Source organism: Hemiscyllium ocellatum, assembly GCF_020745735.1.
Source record: "Hemiscyllium ocellatum isolate sHemOce1 chromosome 27 unlocalized genomic scaffold, sHemOce1.pat.X.cur. SUPER_27_unloc_5, whole genome shotgun sequence".
Classification (NCBI taxonomy): Eukaryota; Metazoa; Chordata; class Chondrichthyes; order Orectolobiformes; family Hemiscylliidae; genus Hemiscyllium; species Hemiscyllium ocellatum.
Window position 1 is genome coordinate 1,306,865 of NW_026867514.1, and position 21,352 is coordinate 1,328,216.

Below are 21,352 nucleotides of genomic sequence, written 5' to 3' on the forward strand. Positions count from 1 at the left end.
ATCTGGGTGCCACCAGGTTTGTGAGTGTGTCCAATAATGTACGTAATCAACAGAAATAGGCAGCAGCAAAGAGTGAACACAAACCAGTCCAGCAGGGGGCACCCACATTTTGGTTTGAGTATTGAAGGAGTACCCTTTTTGAGGCCCCTGTGATATCAGTCCCATACCCAGGCTAATCTGCATTGAAACCAGATTATGAAGTTTTAACCTTTCTGCAAACTTCTGCCTGTGTGTGTGTGTGTCTCTGTAACATTTTCCAACTTTCTTCATATCTCAGTTTGTCAGCTTTTGTTTATTCCTTCCTTCCTTCCTTCCAAGGGTAATGAGGTACTCACATTCCAGAACAGCCCAAGTTAGGGAGCTGAGCCTCATAAATCCTGGCTGTGACACATTGCTGCTTAACCAAGTGTGCAAACTCTAAATCCCTCTCAGCTGTTCCATTTGCAAATCGAACACTGAATTCAAGGCAAGTTGTTCATGTCTCTGCATTAGTCCACAACACGGGGAAATACAACGGAGTCTTTAATAGTTGCCCAATGTGTCCTGTATACCAAATTCATTCAAGTCTGGACGTCCTGAAGCGAGCAATTATACTTCAGATTTCTACTCGCCAATTAAAACTAATGTTGGGCACTCAAACAGATCGGAGGCATCTTGAAGCATGCCACGGTCCTCAGTGTGGGTCCAGGGCTTATCAAATAGGGTTTCACCTCTCGTAACCCTGGGGCAAGCCAATTCATTATTACTAACTTTGGAAAGCGCAAGTGCTCTCAGCAACATTACATCCAGACACTAGGACCCTGTTGAGTTCTCTCACGAGTATCTTGTGGCTGAGTAGGGAGAATTGTAGCAACATTTCTAACAGCACTTTTGTCCATGGCCAGCTTTCCTCTTTATTTTGGACACAACAAAAGTAGCAACCACCCTCTATATTTCATCTCTCAAAGGATATCGGCCGGTGACCTGAGAGGACCAGGGTATCTCCTGCCTGACTCGCCAACTGTGGGGGATGGAAATAAAGCCCCATGTCAGGAAAGAATTTGTTTATCGGGAAGCAGTACAGCTGCAAGGCCAACCATCTCCGCTGAGCCTGGGAAACACAAGCTTTAGCAAACAGGCACTAAGCTGAGATTCAAAATGGTTTCCAGGCTTTAATATGTGACAAAATGGCTGACCCAAATCTAACAATTCTCCCACATCATCGCAGGGAATAAAACAAGAAAAATGAAACAAAATGAGAAATAAATAGGCGATCGTGCTTAATGTTTGTTCATTATGAGGTAAACAAGAAATAGGGGTCTCCCAGGATTCTTATGGTGCCCTACTTGAGGAATTCTGTCCAACAAGTTTAATTGGAAGCAGTATCTTTCGGAGTGCAGCTCCTTCATCAGGGGATTGTGGAATATAAGATAGTAAGACACAGAATTTATAGCAACAGTTTATAGTGTGATGTAACTGAAATTATATATTGAAAAAGACCTGGATTGTTTGTTAAGTCTCTCATCTGTTCGAATGACCTTGATAGTTTCAGTTCTTTCAAATGTAAATCACAAAACTTTTTTAAATAGTTAAATCCTTAAGTGAACTTTACCAATTGGTGTCACGTCAGCCCAGATAATGTATTGAAGGAGTGAGCTCCTCTGTGTGAGACTGTCTGTGCCACAATGGTTAAACTGACTTACAGAATCTTACATGGATTCATGCAGTTTTTGAGCAAAGTAAGACATAATTCTGCAAGTACAAATTCACCCAACAAATTTGTTTGTATGTGTGTGGGGATGTATATTTGCAGAAATATTCTATGTGCATTTTTATAAGAAAAAATCTGCAGACAGGCAATACATGTAATAGTTTGTAAATTCAACTTTGGAAATAGCATCAGTCTGACTCAAGATTGGGATACAGGCAGACTCTGACCTCACACCTTTAATGCATTGTCTGAGCTGAGATGTGAGCTTTTGCTATAAAACCTTGTTATCTCAAGAAGGTGACAACAAGAAATTCTGGGATTTACATTGCAATGAGACCTGCTTCTATTTGAAAAGGTGGAAGACTTAACAATCCAGGTTTGTTCAATATACCATTTCAGTGGCAGGACACTGGAATGTTTTGCTCTAAATTGTGTCTTAGGATCTTATACTCCACAACCACCTGATGAAGAGGCAGCACTCCAAAAGTTACTGCTTCCAAAGAAGCCTGTTGGACTACAGCCTGGAGTTGTGTGATTCTAGTATCTGGTTTCTAGCATCTGCAGTCCTTGTTTTTACCCAGTTGATTTTAACCCTTCTGTTATCCTCTTGCAAGGATGCCTGCATTGAAAAAGTTTACCTCCTCACTCGACAAGAATCTCAGCGAGTCCCTCTCCCACTGCAACTCTCAGGTCATTTCCTCTACCCTGAAGCTCTTCAACCATGTCCTGAAACAGACTCACGACCACAGTCACATTTGCTTCCTCAGTGCCTGCCTCCATAACCAACTCATCCTATACGGAGTCTGGACCACCTTTAAACCAGCAGAGTTCGGATCCGAACAGGCCACTCCACCCTCCTATCTGAGCTATCCCCTCTATTCCCACCCCCATCCACCTATTGTACTCTTTGCTACCATCCCCCACCCTCCTCCCTGACCTATCCCCTCCATTCCCACTCCCATTCACCTATTGTACTCCATGCTACTTTCTCCCCACCCCCACCATCCTCTCATTTTTCTCTCCATCCTGCAGGCTCTATTCCTGATGAAGGGCTTTTGCCCTAAACGTCGATTTTCCTGCTCCTCGGATGCTGCCTGAACTGCTGTGCTTTTCCAGCACCACTCTCATCAAAAGTGGATTGGCCATGTTGAATTCCCATAGTGCCCAGGGACGTGCATGTTAGGGTGGATCGGCCATGCTAAATTAGGCATAATGTGCAGGTAAGACGCATGATTCAGGGTTAAATGTAGAGGAATGAGTGTGGGTGGGTGACCCTTGGGAGGGTCGGTGAGGCCGAGTGGCCTGCTTCCACACTGTGGGGATTCTCTGAAGGGAGGGAGTTTTGGAAAGTGTGTTCTCCTGCCCGTCTGCTGCAGGCGCAGCGCATGCGCAGTGCGGCGTCCCGCTGTCGGTCTTGCCCCGCCCCCTGCACCGTCCCTTTTCCTTGCCCGCCCCTAGTTCCTTTGTGACGTCACAACGCGGAAGTGGCCCGGTCAGTTTCAAAGTGAATCTCCTTCCCTCTGGGTAACTCTTCATCCTGGGAGGGAGACAGAGATGGGAGGAGGGGAAACTGTTCACTTGTAGCAACTGGAGTGAATCCAGGGAGGGAGCAGACTCCGCAAACTCAGGTATGTGTCTTAGTTACCCGGGTGAGGAGGGACGGAAGGGAGAGGGCTGGATATTTTGTCTGTTTTTACGTTTAAAATGCAGCCGATTCCCACCTGTAACTGCAACAGGTACAAGTACAGCACATGCAATATTCCTCATTGCAGCTTCAAGCCGGTTTTGCATTCTCTGTTCTTCCTCCACTTTGGCTCCAGCACGTTCAGCTTCCTTCCCTCATTCCCATTCCCCCGCTCTGATGTTCCAAGCTGATCCGCAAAAGATCGGTTGGTCCTTCCATTCTTTCCCGGTGGCGCCCATTACTCTTGTCTATTTCTTGCCTTAATCCGGCCATGTGCGTGAACAAAGTGTTAGCGTATATCCTCTTTCACTGCCAGCTGCTTCCTTGTTTGCGAAAGCAACATTTCCTCCCATTTTCCGCCGACACTGAGCCTTCTGACCTCCTTGATTGTGTTTTATTTTGTTTTTGCAGAAGCAGGAAACAGATGCATATAACTGTTTGTACGAGCATATCTAGTTTAACCTACACCCCCTCGCCTCACACCACCTTTATCTGTTTGTCTGTAATATCTACCATTGTTTGCAGGCACATTTCACTCTAGTATGCACATTTTAACTAATACAGAAGCAATTATATAATTCCTTCACATAATTTTAACTCTTGTTAACTCCACTCTTGGCTGAAGCAATTATACCCTGGCGTTAGTTCATTTACCTTGCAGAAGCAATTATGGTTACAGAAGTAACACTGCTTTACCCATGTCCCACAGGGGTGACCCTACAACCTTGTATAAAATAATGTGGGGCATGGCGAGGGTACACAGACACGATCCTTGATCTGCGGTTGCTCATAGATTTCTTTTAAATCTCACCCTAAACCTAAGCGGCAACTCCTATGTACAGAGGATGGTGTGTGTAAAGAATGAGCTGCCAGAGGAAGTGGTGGCTGCTGGTTCAATTACAACCTTTAAAAGGTATCTCGATGGGTATATGTTGGGAAGCATTTAGAGGGACATGGGCCAAGTGCTGGCAAATGGGACTAGATTGATTTAGGATATCTGGTCAGCATGGACGAATTGGACTGAAGGGACTGTTTCTGTGCTGTACATCTGTGATTCTGGCTTGCCACTAATGTTTGTCACGTCTGTATGTTCAGTTTCGTCTTGGTGTTGGTGTTAATGCATTGATATCTTATTTTGCTCCCCACTTCCTGGGGACAGTAACCATTTCCTATCTGGTTGTTCTGATCTGGACTGCTGTCCGGATCTTCGGATTTCTGGAATTGGTCAATAAATACACCCGGAAATGACTGTCAATCACACAAGCAATAGTTTATTCTTTGATACGGCCGGGTCGGTAGACTCTGATCAGCCCAGAAGGATTAGATTAGATTCCCAACAGCGTGGAAATAGGCCCTTCGGCCCAACCAGTCCACACCGACCCTCTGAAGAGTAGCCCACCCAGACCCATCTCGCTCTAACTAATGCACCTCACATTACAGGCAGTTTAGCATGGTCAATTCACCAAACTTGCACATCTTTGGATTGTGGGAAGAAACCCACGCAGACATGGGGAGAATTTGCAAACTCCCACAGCCAGCCCCCCCCCCCCCCCCCCCCCCCCCCAAGGCTGGAATTGAACCTGGGACCCTGGTGCTGTGAGGCAGCAGTGCTAACCACTGGGCCACTGATGAGTACCCCCAAAGTTCCAGAAGAATCTGCCGACTTTTACAGAGTTTGTATAGAACTTATGTACACTGTTTTGAGTCAGACATTGAGCATAATCACAAAGTAACAACCAATCAGATCCCGCAAGGTCCTCGTGTATTTTTGACTTAGCCTAGGGCAGCACTGCGGCCTCACAGCACCAGGGTCCCAGGTTCGATTCCAGCCTCGGGTGACCATCTGTGTGGAGTTTGCACATTCTCCCGATGTCTGCGTGGGTGTCCTCCAGGTGTTTCGGTTTCCTCCCAGAGTCCAAAGATGTACAGGTCAGGTGGATCGGCCATGCTAAATTGCCCATAGTGTTAGGTGCATTAGTCAGAGGGAAAATGGGTCTGGGTGGGTTACTCTTCGGAGGGTCAGTGTGGACTGGTTGGGCCAAAGGGCCTGTTTCCAAACTATAGGGAATCTAATCTAATCTATCATCATTTCTTGTAGACGACCTATTCTTGGAATCGTATTTGTCCTGTCTGGTGGTTAGGGTTAAACCGTTACTTCTGCGATTAATGGTTAGGTTCACATTTGTTACTTTGGCATTTGCAATTTTTTTCACTGGATTTACGTCAGTCTGTGGTTTCTTGTTTGTTCTGAGTCGCCAGTATCTGCCTGACTCAGTTCCCACCGAGTTAGCCAAGCAGAAGCTATTTTGTCCTACCTCCCATGTTAAAGTGGAGATTTGAGGTGGCCCAGGGAATCCTTTGTGGACTCAGACCTGTAAAGCCTCTCTCTTGGTTTGTCCTGGAGATCGTACTCTTTGGAAGCCTGGAATAAAAATCTCTCATCATAAAGTCCCAAAATGCAATTCAATTCAATCCAATCCAGAGCAGATAAGCACTAAGAGTTAATTTTGTACGAGATTCAACAGCCTCAGCACTAAAATGGTCTCACAAGGGAACGGCTGTGAATGTAGTCACTTGGTGTCCTGTTCGCACAGATTCACTGATGCTGAGGCAAACCTTCTTAATTGCCTTACAGCATCCTGTTATCACTTGGTGAGCCCAGGTGTCCCTATCTTTAAGTTCTCTCCTCTTTCTGAGCCTTCCTGCCTGTTTATTTTCTAGTGCAGTAAATGATTTGAATAATTCAGCATTACTTTTTAGTTTGAATGTTTAAAGACAAGTTTTAAGGCTATAGACTTTATCACCCAGATGTCCACACCCTCATTCCTCCCTTTGATTGCACCGCGATCACTGAAAGAGAAGGCTAGTCCAAACACATGCCCTTCAAGGTGGTCCAGCCATCAACATCCTGCAGAGCGGCACCACCATCTTCGCAGCTCATCTGGTCATATTTATCATCGCCATTGACACGTGTGGGTGAGCCATCGGAACGCAAAAGGAGCATCTTCTGGAGCAAATCTATATCACTAAGGGACCTCATAAGCCGAGCAATTAAATACCTAACAATAGCAATACCGACAAACATAAATAGCTAAATTGATAAGCCAATTGTACCATCAGCCCGACCTGCAGTTTCCCCAACTGGTCCCTTCAGTCATTCTGTCAAGGAATACCTGGATCTCTTCTTGTATCTTAGTAATATTGCCAGTGAGATCGGGAATGCCCATAGTGCATTTATCTTGGACAATGGTGCAGACCTCACCCTCCCGGGCAAGTATATAGTCTAAGGCATCCCGATTCTGCATAGAGTAAAGACACAGGTCTGATAATCCCAGTTTCCTCTGTTCCAGGGCCTCTTTAGTCTTATTTCCTCGAATGGTCAGGCCACAAAGGAGGGAATTGTGGTTCTTCCAACCTCAGGGTACTCTGGAATCTGCATCCTATTGGATGTCCTGTATTGTCACCTAGTCCGTTCCAGGTCCATGTGCCCCATAAGGCCTGCTGTACCCCAGCTAGTGTTACACCAGCTGTTTGTATACACAGACCGGAGCTATTGGAAAGTGATATTTCTCTTCACAGGGTCGGCAGTAGGAAGTCTGACGAATAGAATGGAATCGGGGACTGGGACGGGGCAAGTAAGTCATCTCCCGATAGAGAGGAGTAACATACTACTGCCTCTGGGGCGAAGAGCGTTCTGTGGGCCTGTATAAATCAGTTGCTGGATTGTGGAGTTTCCCCTATCAGGCTTCTCTTTTCTCGAGTCGGCCCGTTCTGCAAAAAGGGAAGGTGTTCCCGGGCATCCTCAAAATATTTACCATAATAACGAGGTTGATCATTTTTATCCTCACTAGGCTTGCGTCTGCAGGTAAAATAAAAAAAACATGGTAACTGCCACTGATTTCTACTGTCCAGATGGACCACCTGGTCTTTCTGATGTAAGAGTCCATTGCAATAATCAATCTTCATCACATTCCACACGTCAAAGGCATCTGGTCCGGTGCTCCGGATGACATCTCCTCAGCATGGGTGGTGGATAATCTCTGATCATTCCTTGTCGCATCCATACTTAGTGGCTTTCCCCATCAGGACGTTGTACATGATCAGAAAGGTGAGGAGATAGGCGATCCCCCACATGTACCTCCTCTTAGTTCAAGTATCTGTAATAAGGTTAACATTAGAACAACAGCAAAATCCAAAAACCCAAATGGACAGTGGCCACTCCTTTTGTTGGGATTCCAGTATTCTCTCCTCCTCTTCCCCACTTTTGACTGCAGCGGTCAATCAAATTACAATGGTGCAGTTGGACCCAAGCCGAGCGCCCAGCGACTTTGACCGCCGTAGGGGTGGGAAGTAAAACCTGGAAGGGGCCATCCCAATGAGGTTGGAGACCTTTGCCAGTCCAGGTCTTGACGAGCACCAACGAACCAGGCTCTACCAGCGACGAGGCTGAAAGGGAGGGAACATCGCTGTAGGCCGCACGCTCCTGGGAATGACAGGCACGCTAAACACTAGTTAGAGCAAGAACATAACCAACCATTGCTTCGGTCATGCGGTGGACGTAGACTGAGAAAGGAGCCGAATTGTACCAAGGGGTACGGAGGGGGTGACCAGAGAGACTCTCTGCTGGAGACAGTCATGTCTTGCCGACAGACATGGATCTCATCTGGAATGAGGCCACAGGGATTAGCATAACCAGGAGAGGCCAGACTCGGCCATTAATTTGGCAAGTTTAGTCTTGAGTCTGGTTAAAACATTCACCAAGGCCGGCCGCCTGAGGATGATAAGCACCATGCAGTTGCCGACAAATACAAAGCTGGGAACAGAGTTCTCTGTTAGTATTACCTACAAAGTGTGGTCCATTGTCCGAGCTAATGCACGCAGGTATACTGAAGTGGGGAATTATTTCCTTAAACAAAATCTTCACCACGGTCTCAGCAGTAGCGTTAGGAGGAGGGTAGGCTTCAGTCCACTTAGAAAAGACATCAACAATAAGCAAAACATATTTATAGCAACTCAACTCATTTCTACAACTCAATTAAGTCCAGTTGAAGTGTCTCCAAGGGACCCTCCAGCAAGGGAGTTCTCGTAGAGATACTTGAACTAAGAGGTGGGGGATCGCCTTCCCACTGACCTGTATGATCACGGACAACATCCTGATCGGGAAAGCCACTGACTGAGTATCGATGCGATCTGGAACGATCTGAGATTATCCTGATGTCATCTGGTGCACCAGACCACACGCTTTCAACGTGGAGTCGTTTGAGCGATGGCGTGAGCTGCCAGAGGAAGTGGTGGGTGCTGGTACGATGACAAGTTAAAAGGCTCCTGGACGGGCATCTGAATATGAAGGGTTCAGATGGGTCAGGGCCAAGTGATGGCAAATGCGACTGGAGTCATAGAGATGTACAGCACAGAAACAGACCCTTCGGTCCGACTCGTCCTTGCTGACAAGATAGCTAACCCAATTTAGTCCCAGCTGCCAGCACCCGGCCCATATAGGGGCCAAGTGATGGCAAACGTGACTAGATTAATTTAGGATATCTGGGCAGGTTGGGCCAAAGGGTCTGTTTCTGTGCTGTGTGATTCTAATTGTCTTCAGTGAAAGCAGAAGTGTGGTTGTGAAGGCTGGACTTTCAGAGCATGTTTTGCCCTGACTGAGAGCGGAAGAGTTTGACTGAAATGTATCGGTGTTAATGCCTTGATGTCTCATTTTGCTCCCACCTTCCCGGGGTCATTAACCATTTTGTGTCTGGTCCTTCCACCCTGAATTGACACTTTTTTTTTGCTTCCCAGAATCAGACCTGCTCACTCTCAGCAGGATCCCAGTGTTGTGAAAGATAGTAACTTTCAGGTGGAGGCATCCAAAATTCAGAGAGATGTCAGTCTTGATATTTTTGCTTTTTCTGTCCCTGTAAGATCCTGAAACAGCACCTTCAGGGGAATTAGTTAGAGCGGAGTGAGAACAGAGGGGAAGGGAGAGTGGGATGGTGCTTTCAATTTTGTGGAACAACAAAAGAATATTCCACAGAAAGTAGAATTGCTTGTTCTGAATTTCTACCCTGCACTGATAGTGATGACTTGTAATCTCTTTTTGCAGAGTATTTGAAAATCTGAAGACTGAAGTTTCAAAATCAACAGATGAAGGACTTATGCCCGAAACATTGACTCTCCTGCTCCTCGGAAGCTGCCTGACCTGCTGTGCTTTTCCAGCGCCACATTTTTTGACTGACTCTCCAGCGTCTGTAGTCCTCACTTTGATGTCAATGTCTGACAGTCACTCAATCCATCGGGACAGCAACGATTTTTGATTGTGATTTCTGTGAGAGGGATCAACGCTTTTCGGTTCATGTTTGAAGACGTTTTCAGCATCAGGTGGGACTGGACGAGAGACCCCACTGTTGAAGCACACTGTGTGTGGAGCCTGAAACAGTTATACGGCCTGGGAAGGTGATTTCACAGCAGGGAGGGGCTCTACACGTGTTTGTGAGCAGCTGAAGCTGTGGCCATGGAGAAACCTGAGGAATCCCACCCTGTGGAGAAACCGTGGAAGTGTGGTGACTGTGGGAAAGGCTTCCGTGTACCGTCTACCCTGGAGACTCATTGGCGCAGTCACACCGGGGAGAGGCCATTCCCCTGCACTGACTGTGGGAAGGCCTTTACCGACGTCTTCACCCTGCGGAGCCACCAGCGGATCCACACCGGGGAAAGACCCTTCAGCTGCTCTGTGTGTGGGAAGGCCTTCAGCTATTCCTTCCACCTGCGGAGCCACCGGCGCGTCCACACGGGGGAGAGGCCCTTTAGCTGCCCCGAATGTGGGAAGGCCTTTACCCATGTCTGCGCCTTGCGGAGCCACCTGCGTATCCACACCGGGGAGAGGCCCTTTAGCTGCCCCGGGTGCGGGAAGGCCTTTACACATGTCTCCTCCCTGCGGAAGCACCAGCAGATCCACACGGGGGAGAGGCCCTTTACCTGCTCTCAGTGTGGGAAGGCCTTCAGCATATCTTCCTCCCTGCTGAGGCACCAGCGGATCCACACCGGGGAGAGGCCGTTCATTTGCTCTCAGTGCGGGAAGGGTTTCACCCGCTCCTCCCACCTGCGGAGACACCAGCGAGTTCATGTGCCATCACAGGGGGATTGAAGGAGTGACGGCTGAGTCCCATTATCGATTGGAATATCAACCCGGTTCCGGGGACTCCCGGGTTTGAATCCCGCCACGACAGATGGCAGAATTGGTATTCAGTCAGAAATGTGGAGTTTGGAATCTAACGATGAGACCGTTTCAGGGAGGGGGTGGTGCAGGGGAGAAAGCCCCCATCTGATTCCCTCTCTCCCTTGTTAGGGAAGGGAACCGCCATTGTGGGAAAGGATTCACTCAGTCGTTCCAGCTGCATCCTTTACCCGGTCTGGCCTACACGTGACTCCAGACCCACAGCAGTCTGGTTGACTCTACACTTCCCCTTCCTGGCAAAGGAGCGGGGAGAAACTTACTTGGAGACAGGGTATGGGTTGAAATTGCTGAGTGAGGCAATACTTCCTCCGGGTTACGGCTGTACCAAGGATCCAATTACAAAGGGACAACTTAGTGCTGACCAATCGTAAAGACAGTGGGGGTAGGGACAGGGGAGGTGTGGTGTGTGCACGTTCACCTTGAGCTGTTCTAAAAGCAACTACTTTGTCTCTGCCTTTTTGCTGGGGGGGATCTGAATCTGTAACAAAGTTGGGTTGCAATAAAGGTTACCTGAACTTACCACCGGGCTCAGACTCTCATTGAAAGCTTTGAGCTCCAAGAGGTTTTTGTTTTAAAGCTACTCATTTCTTTCAGCCTCCTGCACTAAGTTTAGAACATAGAACAATCCAGCGCAGAACAGGCCCTTCGGCCCTCGATGTTACGCCGACCTGTGAACTATTCTCAGCTCATTCCCCTACGCTATCCCAAAATCATCCATGCGCTTATCTAAGGATTGTTTAAATCTCCCTAATGTGCCTGAGTTGACTACCTTAGCAGGTAGGGCATTTCACACCCTTACCACTCTCCGTGTAAAGAACTTGCCTCTGACATCTGTCTTAAAGCTATCACCCCTCAATTTGTAGTTATGCCCCCTTGTACAAGCTGACGTCATCATCCTAGGAAAACGTCTTTCTCTGTCCACCCTATCTAATCCTCTGATCATCTTTTATGGCTCCATCAAATCCCCCCTTAACGGCCTTCTTTCCAATGAGAAAAGACCCAAGTCTCTCAGCTTTTCCTCATAATACCTTCCCTCCAGACCAGGCAACATCCAGTAAATCTCCTCTGCACCTTTTCCAATGCTTCCACATCCTTTCTATGATGGGGCAACCAGAACTGTACACAATATTCCAAGTATGGCTGCACCAGTGTTTTGTATAGTTGCAGCATGATATTGCGGTTCTGGAACTAATCCCTCTACCAATGAAACCTAACACACCGTGTGCCTTCTTAACAGCACTATCCACCTGGGTTGCAACATCCAGGCATTTATGCACATGGACTCCTCGATCCCTCTGCACATCCACACTACCAAGAATCTTTCCATTGACCAACTACTCTGCCATCCTGTTATTCTTCCTGAAGTGCATCACCTCACATTTAGCTGCATTGAACTCCATTTGCCACCTCTCAACCCAATTCTGCAGTTTATCCAAATCCCCCTGCAACCTGTAACATTCTTCCAAACTGTCCAGTACGCCACTGACTTTAGTGTCATCTGCAAATTTACTAATCCATCCACCTATACCTGTGTCTAAGTCAGTTATAAAAATGACAAACAGCAGTGGTCCCAAAACAGATTCTTGTGGAACACCACTAGTAATTGGACTCCAGACAGAATATTTTCCATCAACCACCACTCGCTGCCTTCTTCCAGTTTCTCATCCAAACTGCTAAAGCATCCTCAATTCCATGCCTCTGTACTTTCTCCATCAGCCTACCATGTGGAACCTTATCAAAGTCCAAGTACACCACGTCAACTGCCCTACCCTCATCTACATACTTAGTCACTTTCTCAAAAAACCCAATGAGGTTTGTGAGACACGATCTGACCTTGACGAAACCATGTTGACTATCTGAAATTAAACTGTTGCTTACTAGATGATTATAATTTTATCTCTTATAATCCTTTCCAAAATCTTTCGTACAATAGAAGTAAGGCTCACTGGTCTGTAATCACCTGGGTCATCTCTGCTGCCCTTCTTGAACAAGGGCACAACATTTGCAATCCTCCAGTCCTCGGGTACTAAACCCGTAGACAATGATGACTCAAATATCAAAGCCAAAGGCTCTGCTATCTCCTCCCTAGCTTCCCAGAGAATAGTCGGATAAATCCCATCCAGCCCACGGGACTTTTCTACTTTCACTCCTTGAATTGATAACACCTGTGTGTAACTAACCTCCATCCTTTTGAATCTAATATCTCGTACCTCATTCTTTTCCTGAGTGAACACCGATGAGAAATGTTCATTTAGCACCTCTCTGAATTCTACAGAATTCACCTCTCAACTGCTCAATTCTGTCTTTGACTGGCCCTATTCCTACTCTAATCAACCTTTTATTCCTCACATGCCTATGGGAAGCTTTAGGGTTCTCCTTTATTCTAGTTGCTAAAGACTGTTCGTGTCCTCTCTTTGCTCTTCTTAACTCTCTCTTTCAATCCTTCCTCGGTGATCTGAAATTCTCTATTGCCTCATCTGTACCATCTTGCCTCATCAGCACATAAGACACAGAACTTATGTCAAAACATCAGTGTCATGCAACTGATAGAATATATTGAACAAACTTAGATAGTCTTCATCTCTTAGAATGGGTGTGGGCTTTGGTTCATTAATATGTAACAATGTTCTTGAGATGACATAAGGTTTTATAAAGAAAAGATATCTCTACTCAGACAATGCATTAAAGGTGTGAGATTTGAGTCTGTCAGTATTCCAACCTTGAATCAGACCGGTTCTGTTTCCAAAGTCGGAATTTGTAAAATATTAGATGCATTGACTGCCTGCAGATTGTGTGCTTTTTGAACAAAATTGAATGTATCTGCAAATATAATTCTGCCAATACAATTTCACCCCATGGAGTAGTGTGTGTGTGTGTGTGTGTGCATGAGAGAGTAAGAGTGTGCACAGAAGTGTGTGCGTGAGTGTGCACAGAAGTGTGTGCGTGAGTGTGTGCACAGAAGTGTGTGTGCGCGCATGCTTGGGAAAGTGAGAGTGTCATGGAGTATGAGCCTGCAAGTGTGAGAGTGTTGAGGGGTGTGTGTCTGTCTGTCTGAGAGACAGAGTATGTGTGTGAGAGAGAGGCTTAATAAAAGAAAGGGGTTGCATTTTTGCTAAAACAAGGACGTGTACAGATAATGATCGGGCGATGAGTCGTGTTAGAGAACACAGACATGGGGGGAGGGGGTGGGGGGAGTGTTCAGGTACATAGTTCTTTGCAAGTTGCAACACTGCTAGATAAGGTGTTAAGAATGCATTTCACAACATTGCCTTCATTGTTCACACCACTGAGGAGAGGGGTTGGGACATCATGTTGAGGTTGTACAGGATGTTGGTGAGGCCACTTTCAGAGTACTGAGTACAGTTCTGGTGGCCCTGTATGAGGAAGAATACTATTAGAGAGGGTTTAATAAAGATTTACCAGGATGTTGTAAGGACTGGAGGGTTTGAGTTATAAGGAGAGGCTGAGACTTTATTCACTGGAGCACAGGAGGTTGGGGGGTGACCTCAGTGAGATTGATAAAATCATGAGGAGTGGGCATAAGATGAATAGAAAATGGCTCTTGTTTAGCGTAGGGGAACTCAAAACTTGGGGGGCATTTTTTTTAATGTAAGGAGAGAGATTTAAAAGGAAGCAGAGGGGCAACATTTTGAAAGAGGGTGATTTGTATGTGGAATGAACTTGATGAGGATGTGGTAGATGCAGGTACAGTGACAACATTGAAACAGCATTTGGATGGGTACATGGATAGAAAGGTTGAGCCAAATGCAGGCAAGTGGGACTGGTTTAGTTTGGAATCCTGGTCGGCATGGATGAATTGGACCGAAGTGTCTGTTTCTGTGCTGTATACCTCTATTGAAACCAGTAGAATTCTGAAAGGGTTTGGCAGGATAGATGCAGATAAAATGCTCCTTTGTGGGGAGGGTCATCGAATTCCGACAATGTGGGAGCAGGCCATTCAGCTCATCTATTTCACTCTGGCCCTCTGAACAGTATCCCACGCATACCCAACTCCTTACTCCGTATTTCCCATGGCCAATCCACCCTAACCTGTACATCCCTGGTCACTATGGGTAACTTAGCACAACCAATTCTCCCTAACCTACACTCTAATCTATACATTACCTTCTCAAGAATGTAATTTAAGTGCAGAACTTTTCTAAGAAAAATGTCAGTTTGACTCAACATTGGGTCACAGATAGAATTCACATCTATTGTCTCTGCTTATAAATAGGGCAACGTCTCTTCGAAATGTAGATTCATTTCGATATAACTGCGTTAGCTTACATATTAAGATATCCCTTTGAATGTGCCCACATCCCTTTGAAATGTAATCTCGCCCATTTACATCTCTGTATTTATTGAAATACCCGTTAAAATATCCATGTCCCTTTAAAATGCAGATTGCCCCCTTTAGATATGAGACCATTCCGTTAGATGTCGGAATATCTGTTTAAATGGAGCCGTGAGCTTTCCCAATGTAACAGGGCCTCCTCGAAACGTGGCAGTGTCCCCCCCTGCAGCTGCAGAGCGGGACAGGAGAGTTTGTTTTTGTGTTTGTTTGTTTTTTTTTGTTTCTTCCTGTTTGTCCTACGTAGTGTTTGTGGCAGTCCTTGCAAACACCCAGAGTATGGGTCTGGAAGGTATACGCTTCGGCGGGTCGGTGTGGACTTGTTGGGCCGAAGGGCCTGTTTCCACGCTGTGAGTAATCTAATCTAATCTAAGGATGTTGCCAAGACTGGAGGATTTGAGCTATAGGGAGAGACAGAACAGGCTGGGGCTGTTTTCCCTGGAATGTCAGAGGCTGAGGGGTGACCTTATAGAGGTTTATAAAATCATGAGGGGCATGGATAGGATAGATAGACAAAGTCTTTTCCATGGGATGGGAGAGTCCAGAACTAGGGGTCATAGGTTTAGGGTGAGAGGGGAAAGATATGAAAGAGACCTAAGGGGCAACCTTCTCATTTAGAGGGTGGTACGTGTATGGAATGAGCTGCCAGAAGTAGTGGTGGAGGCTGGTACAATTGCAACATTGAAAAGGCAACTGTGGGGGGATATGGGCCCCATGCTGGCAGGTGGGACTAGATTGGGTTGGGATATCTGGTCAGCATATACGAGTTGTCCAGGTTCAGGTGGATTGACAGTACTGAAATACCCATAGTGCCCAGGGATGTGCAGGTTAGGTGCATTAGTCAGGGGTAAATGTTGAGCAATCGGGGTTGGGGAATTGTGTGGTGGGTTACCCTTTGGAGGATCGGTGTGTAGTCTTTGGGTCGAGTGGCCAGCTTCCACACTGTGGGGAGTCTCTGAAGGGGAAGGGATTTTTGTAAACTGTGCAAGGCAACGCAGGCGTAGTGCGGGGGCCTGCTGTTGGCCTTGCCCTGCCCCTTGCTCCTCCCCCTGTTGTTGAGCTGTCTAAAAAACAGCTACTCTTTCTCTGCCCTTTTGCTGGGGGCATCTGAAGCTGTAACAATGTTGGGCCACAATAAAGGTAACCAGAACATACTGCTGGGCTCAGGCTCTCATTGAAAGCTCCAAGCGGTTTTTGTTTTAAAGCTGCTCATTTCTTGCAGCCTCCTGCACTAAGTTTCCAAAGTCGTGTATCAGATGGAGCAGTGAATGAGTAGCTGGTTTCATTAGAAATTATAAACTTTTCAGGAGTGCAGGCACTGCATCGTTTCATTGGCAGTTTACTGGCAGCACCGGGAGGTATGGGCTGTGCTCATTAGAAAGGAGGTGGAGGTGCTGCTGTTGGACGAGATGGGACAAGGTTTAAAAATAACAACACCGGGTTATAGTCCAACTGTTTTATTTGGAAGCACTAGCTTTCGGAGTGCTGCTCCTTCATCGGGTAGCTGTGGAGCAGGATCATAAGACACGGAGTTAAGAGCAAAAGGTCACAGTGTCATGCAACTGATATGATATATTGACAAATGTAGATTGATGTTAAGCATTCAGCACACTTACCTTAATTGTTCACACCATTGAATAAAGGAGTTGGAACATCATGTTGAAGTTGTACAGGATGTTGGTGAAGTCACTTGTAGAGTACTGAGAAGGCTTCTGGTGGCCCTATAATAGGAAGAATACTATTACAGAGGGTTCAGTAAAGATTTACCAGGATGTTGCCAGGACTGGAGGGTTTGAGTTATAAGGAGAAGCTGAGACTGTCTTCACTGGAGCACAGGAGGTTGAGGGGTGACCTCATTGAGATTGATATGATCATGAACATCAAATAGCGACGAGCCTGCACGGTTATGTCAAGTGAGTGGGGGAGAAATTGTGGCATTTGGACACTTTAAATCCATCAGAAACAGCATCTCCATACAGCATACTGTGCATGTCAGGTGAGGTGCCAAAAGACTGGAGGTTGGCTCACGTGGTGCCACTGTTTAAGAAGGGTGGTAAGAACAAGCCAGGGAACTATAGACCAGTGTGCCTGACATCAGTGGTGGGCACATTATTGGAGGGAATCCTGAGGGACAGGATTCTACCTTCATCTAGGTGGATTTTAAAAAGACTTGAAAGGCACAATGTTTTTTACACAGAGTGGTTCACGTGAGGGCTAAATGTCTCGAGGAAGTGGTGGATGATGCAGGTACAGTAACGTCATGAATAGGAAAGGTTTGGAGAGATCCATATCACTGGCAGGTGGGACTGGTTTAGTTTGAGAACATAGTCAGCATTGACTAGTTGGACTGAAGGGTCTGTTTCTGTGCTGTCTGACTCTGGAACGGTCTTAAAACTGGATACTGGTCTTAAAACCATTTTCTTGCCTTCCCCCACAAGCATCCACATTAAAATCACGTGAACTCAGCCTTGAATATATTCAATGACCCCCTAACTGCTGGAAGACATCCCCACTTCTGAACTTAATTCCTCTTGCTAATATGCCACTTGCCTTGCTCATTGCCTGCTGCACCTGTCTGGCAACTGGCGCAGAAGGACACCAATGCCCCTCTGAACATCCACGCATCATTCCTGATGAAGAGCTTGTGCCCCAAAATACGACTGTCCTACTGCTCGACCCACTGTGCTTTGCCAGTTGTGGTCTTCTCTACGTCAGGAAGACCAAAAGTAAACTTGGGGAATGGTTTGCCGAGCATCACAGCCGGGTCCGCAGAGGCTGAGTGGACTTCCCAGTCTCCACCCATTTTAATGCCCCTTCCCACTCCCCTTCTGACAAATTAGAGGAACAAAACCTCATCTTGTCTGACCAGTCCGCAGCCCGGAGGACTCGACACTGAGTTCTCCAATTTCAAATAATCTCCCATCCCATCCCCCAACTCACTTCCCAGCCCCTTCCACTCTTCCCTGCTGACTAGATTCCTTCCTCCCATTCACCAACCAGATTATGGGGATAATGCAGGAACAGGATACTGATTGAGGATGATCAGCCATGATCATAATGAATGGTGGTGCTGGCTCGAAGGGCAGAAGAGCCGACTCCTGCACCTATTGTCTATTGTACCCTCTATCTGTCTCCACCTATCCTCACTTCATCACCCTGCCCCCAGCACATCCTTGTTCCACAGCTCTCCCTATACCTACCCCCAATCCTGAACAAGGGTTACACCAGATACCTCAACTCTTCCACCCACTGATACTGCCTGGCTTGCTGCATTCTTCCAGTCTCCTGCCTGTCTATTTTGTCAATTGAGACAAAGGCTTGGACTAATTTTTCCAGAATCTGTCCCCTCACTGGATTCACTCCCATTCCTTTCAGTTGCTCCAAGTCAACAATTGAACCCCAGAATGAAACGTAAATGGAAAAGGGGGTGAGAAAAGAGAATGCTGTACATACAGATGTTGGACAGAGGAAGGAAGCTGCAGTCTGATTGAAGCTCAAACTTCATTGAGAGGAGGGGCAGGAACTTCAGAACCTCATGGCCCAACTTCCACATTCACCAATAGGGGAGCTCCGAATGGCAGGAGGACAAGTCTCCTTCCGGTCCTCCAGTGTCAAAAGTAGGTTTCGCCCCCTTTCTGCCGACAATAAGGAACACGCCCAATGTTTTGGTGACATTAGCAAACATGTGCGCTACTTGTTGACACCGAGGAGTGTACACAATATGCTCTGTAGCAATGCTGGTGTTACTGACAGATTTTAAGTTTCCAAATGACTATCGGAGATCCAAAAGGGCAGAGCGATATTTTTTTCCCCCATGTGGCTCGATATTTGATTGAGCAGCCAGACAAATGCAAAGTTTTTAAGTCTTTACCTCTGTGTTGGGGTGACCTTCACAACTAGAGGACATAGGTTTAGGATGAGGCCGCAAAGATATAAAAGGTACCTGAAGGGCAATGTTTCCATGCAGAGGGTGGTGCAGGTATGGAATGAGCTGCCAGAGGAAGTGGTGAAGGCCGGTATAATTACAGCCTTTAAAAGGTATCTGGATGGATATATGAATAGGAATGGTGTAGAGGGATATAGTGTTGGCAAAGGGGACTAGATTAATGTAGGATATCTGGTTGGCGTGGACAGGTTGGACTGAATGGGTCTGTTTCCGTGCTGTACATCTCTACGACGCTAAATAATAAAAAGTCAACTTTTCCAGTGAACATATCGATGTTAACAAGGCTTAGTGCACAACCTGCTTTACTAACCGTTCTCAACAGGTCCTGCCCCTTCAATAACTGAGGAACATATACATGCTGGTGCATAGTATCCTTCACTAGTATTTACACACTACCCTCAGCAATTGTACAAGTAACAGCAAAGGATTAATAAAACAGTGAGGGGTAAACAGCACAAGCGCCAGTAAAAGCAGATGGAAAGTGAGTGTAAAATGTGACTATGACAGGACAGGCCCCACATTCCTTCCCCTCCGTCCCCCCCACAACCTGCCTCACCTTTCACCTCCCGGGCCCAGTACCTTCCAGGTGGCCCCATAGTTGACACAGGGGCCGCCCCACGACCAGTAGAACTCCACCACCCAGGCGGCCGACCAGTTCCCAAGCAGGCCCTCAACCCCATCCGCCTCCAGAATGGTCACCGGCTCCTGCCTGCTGTACAGCCGGCCGGTGTGGCCGTGACACAGCAGCTGCACCAGGAAGGCGGCGGTGACCAGTGACGGGGGTCTGCCCCGGGCCGCACGGCGCCATTTTCCTAACGGCCGCCGCTTCCCCGCTCGAGCGACTTCTCCTCCCGAGCGACTTCTCCTCCCAACCGCCTTCACCCCCGCGTGACGTCTGCACGGGGGGATGGGCGGGGCCGGGGGAGCCTCACCGTCACCAAGCAACAGCCACCTCGCGCTACAACTGCTCATTCACAAAAACAAACTCTCCTGTCTCGCTCTGCAGCTGCAGGGGGGACACTGCCACGTTTCGAGGAGCCCTGTCTACATTGGGAAAGCTCACGGCTCCATTTAAACAGATATTCCGACATCTAATACAACTATGTTAACTTTCAACTACTTTCAGGGAACATGTATTTTGCTCTGAGTAAGTCTATTGAGTTTAACTGCAGCATGGCTGTAGTTTTAAACTTGTTTGCTTTCCTGAACAGCTAGGTTTAAATGTTTTATTCGTTAGAAGAACCAAAATTAGTGATAGTTCACATATCCACCCTGAAATGGGGTGGGTAACTGGATTGAGTGGGTAGGCGCCATACTAAGTTTAACTTTGGGGACAGCCTTTGAGCTGCATATGAACAAACTGCTTACATGTTGCACTTATCGACTGCTAAATATCTGCTCTTGTTATCTTAACACTTAGCCTTCTGATTGGACATTGCAAAGGTTCACCTCCCGCCCACACCCCGCCAGCACCCTTCCCAAGGGTCAGACCCTCCCTCTCTCCAGGCACACAGTCTGAATAATTGACGAAGCAAAATTCACTGTCAAATCCCATCAACATGGAAGATCCCAGCCCACCCTACCTCCCACTCTGTACCCAACCCATCCAAAAACCACAAAACATCATCTCATCTTTAAAAAACAAAAGGAAAACTGGACCGCATCAAAACGTTCAACAACGGTCAACGCTATGACTGTTACACAACACTTTACGGAGCTACATTTCAACTTGAGTTCGTTTGCACTCCCTCATGAGAGTTCACATTAAAAGCTCATTGTACCAAATCAACGGCATGCCACAGCTCTCTGGAATTCAGCGGAATTCTTCCTGGTATCCCTCATGTTTTCTGGGTTTTTTGAGAAAGGAGACCGTCCCGTTAGCTTCGCCTTCAGATCTCCTTGGCTACGCCCAAAGTTTCGGCTGATCAGTTCAAGCACAGGGTCGCAGCCTTTTCTTGCTAAGCTCAGCTGGCTTAAACGTTAGCAACGCCTCTGGTTCCCGTTGGGATTTACGCTCCCGAGCGCAGACCTGGCCCGCAGCCTCTGAACCCACCAGTTCCTGCTGACTGCAAACTGCCCTTCTGTCAGCAAAAGTACAAACATGACTGGGACAGTGTTCATTTCGCTATTCTCAATGTCAACTCTGACCCCACGAAAGGTTCTCTTTTCAGGGGCGGGCATGTCAATTGCCGACTTGGGGTTTGGTGAAATGTCTCAACAAGTGGTTCCGTTTGTCTATATTTACAAGAATTCTAACCCCAACTAGACATTTACATGTAAAATCTAAGAATTATGCAACGTGACACATGAAAGCATGATGAGGAGCATCTCCTGTGTCCTCTCTCAGCTCAGAGAAGACTTAAACCCCGCTCCCCCCTGTAACATTCCTCCAGGTGACAAAAGGAACTTAACGCAGGCGGATTATAAGGGGTTGCTCAGTGGTCACAGCGCCA

The 21,352-nt window shown here is 47.0% G+C and overlaps 2 protein-coding genes across 3 annotated transcripts in view; one reads left to right on the forward strand and one right to left on the reverse strand.

The window, feature by feature from the left end:
• The first annotated feature begins 3,179 nt into the window (after window positions 1–3,179).
• Window positions 3,180–21,352, forward strand: part of LOC132808362 (gastrula zinc finger protein XlCGF26.1-like) — a 39,582-nt gene continuing 21,409 nt past the window's right edge. Inside the window, exons 1-2 of the mRNA XM_060822109.1 lie at window positions 3,180–3,318; window positions 9,472–10,491. Coding sequence (XP_060678092.1) covers window positions 9,880–10,491 — 612 coding nt within the window. The 5' untranslated portion in view covers window positions 3,180–3,318; window positions 9,472–9,879. The remainder of the gene's footprint in view (window positions 3,319–9,471; window positions 10,492–21,352) is intronic.
• Window positions 16,395–19,912, reverse strand: LOC132808360 (sulfhydryl oxidase 1-like). 2 transcript variants are annotated; one of them, XM_060822108.1, is made up of 3 exons: window positions 19,456–19,912; window positions 16,570–16,674; window positions 16,395–16,457 (listed from the first exon to the last, which is right to left on the reverse strand). In XM_060822108.1, exons 1-2 carry the CDS (start codon window positions 19,869–19,871, stop codon window positions 16,608–16,610), a joined length of 483 nt encoding a protein of 160 aa, XP_060678091.1. In that variant the 5' UTR covers window positions 19,872–19,912; the 3' UTR covers window positions 16,395–16,457; window positions 16,570–16,607. The 2 variants fall into 2 exon arrangements, with proteins under 2 accessions (XP_060678091.1, XP_060678090.1); XM_060822107.1 differs by having other exon boundaries at window positions 16,409–16,674.

What these genes read in the sequence shown, in the direction of transcription:
- LOC132808360 (XM_060822108.1), bottom strand. Translation starts at nt 19,871, where the DNA reads ATGAGCAGTTGTAGCGCGAGGTGGCTGTTGCTTGGTGACGGTGAGGCT. An exon ending in CTGGGCCCGGGAGGTGAAAG is followed by an intron (nt 16,675 to 19,455) that starts GTGAGGCAGGTT and finishes TTCCTATTATAG; the next exon opens with GGCCACCAGAAGCCTTCTCA.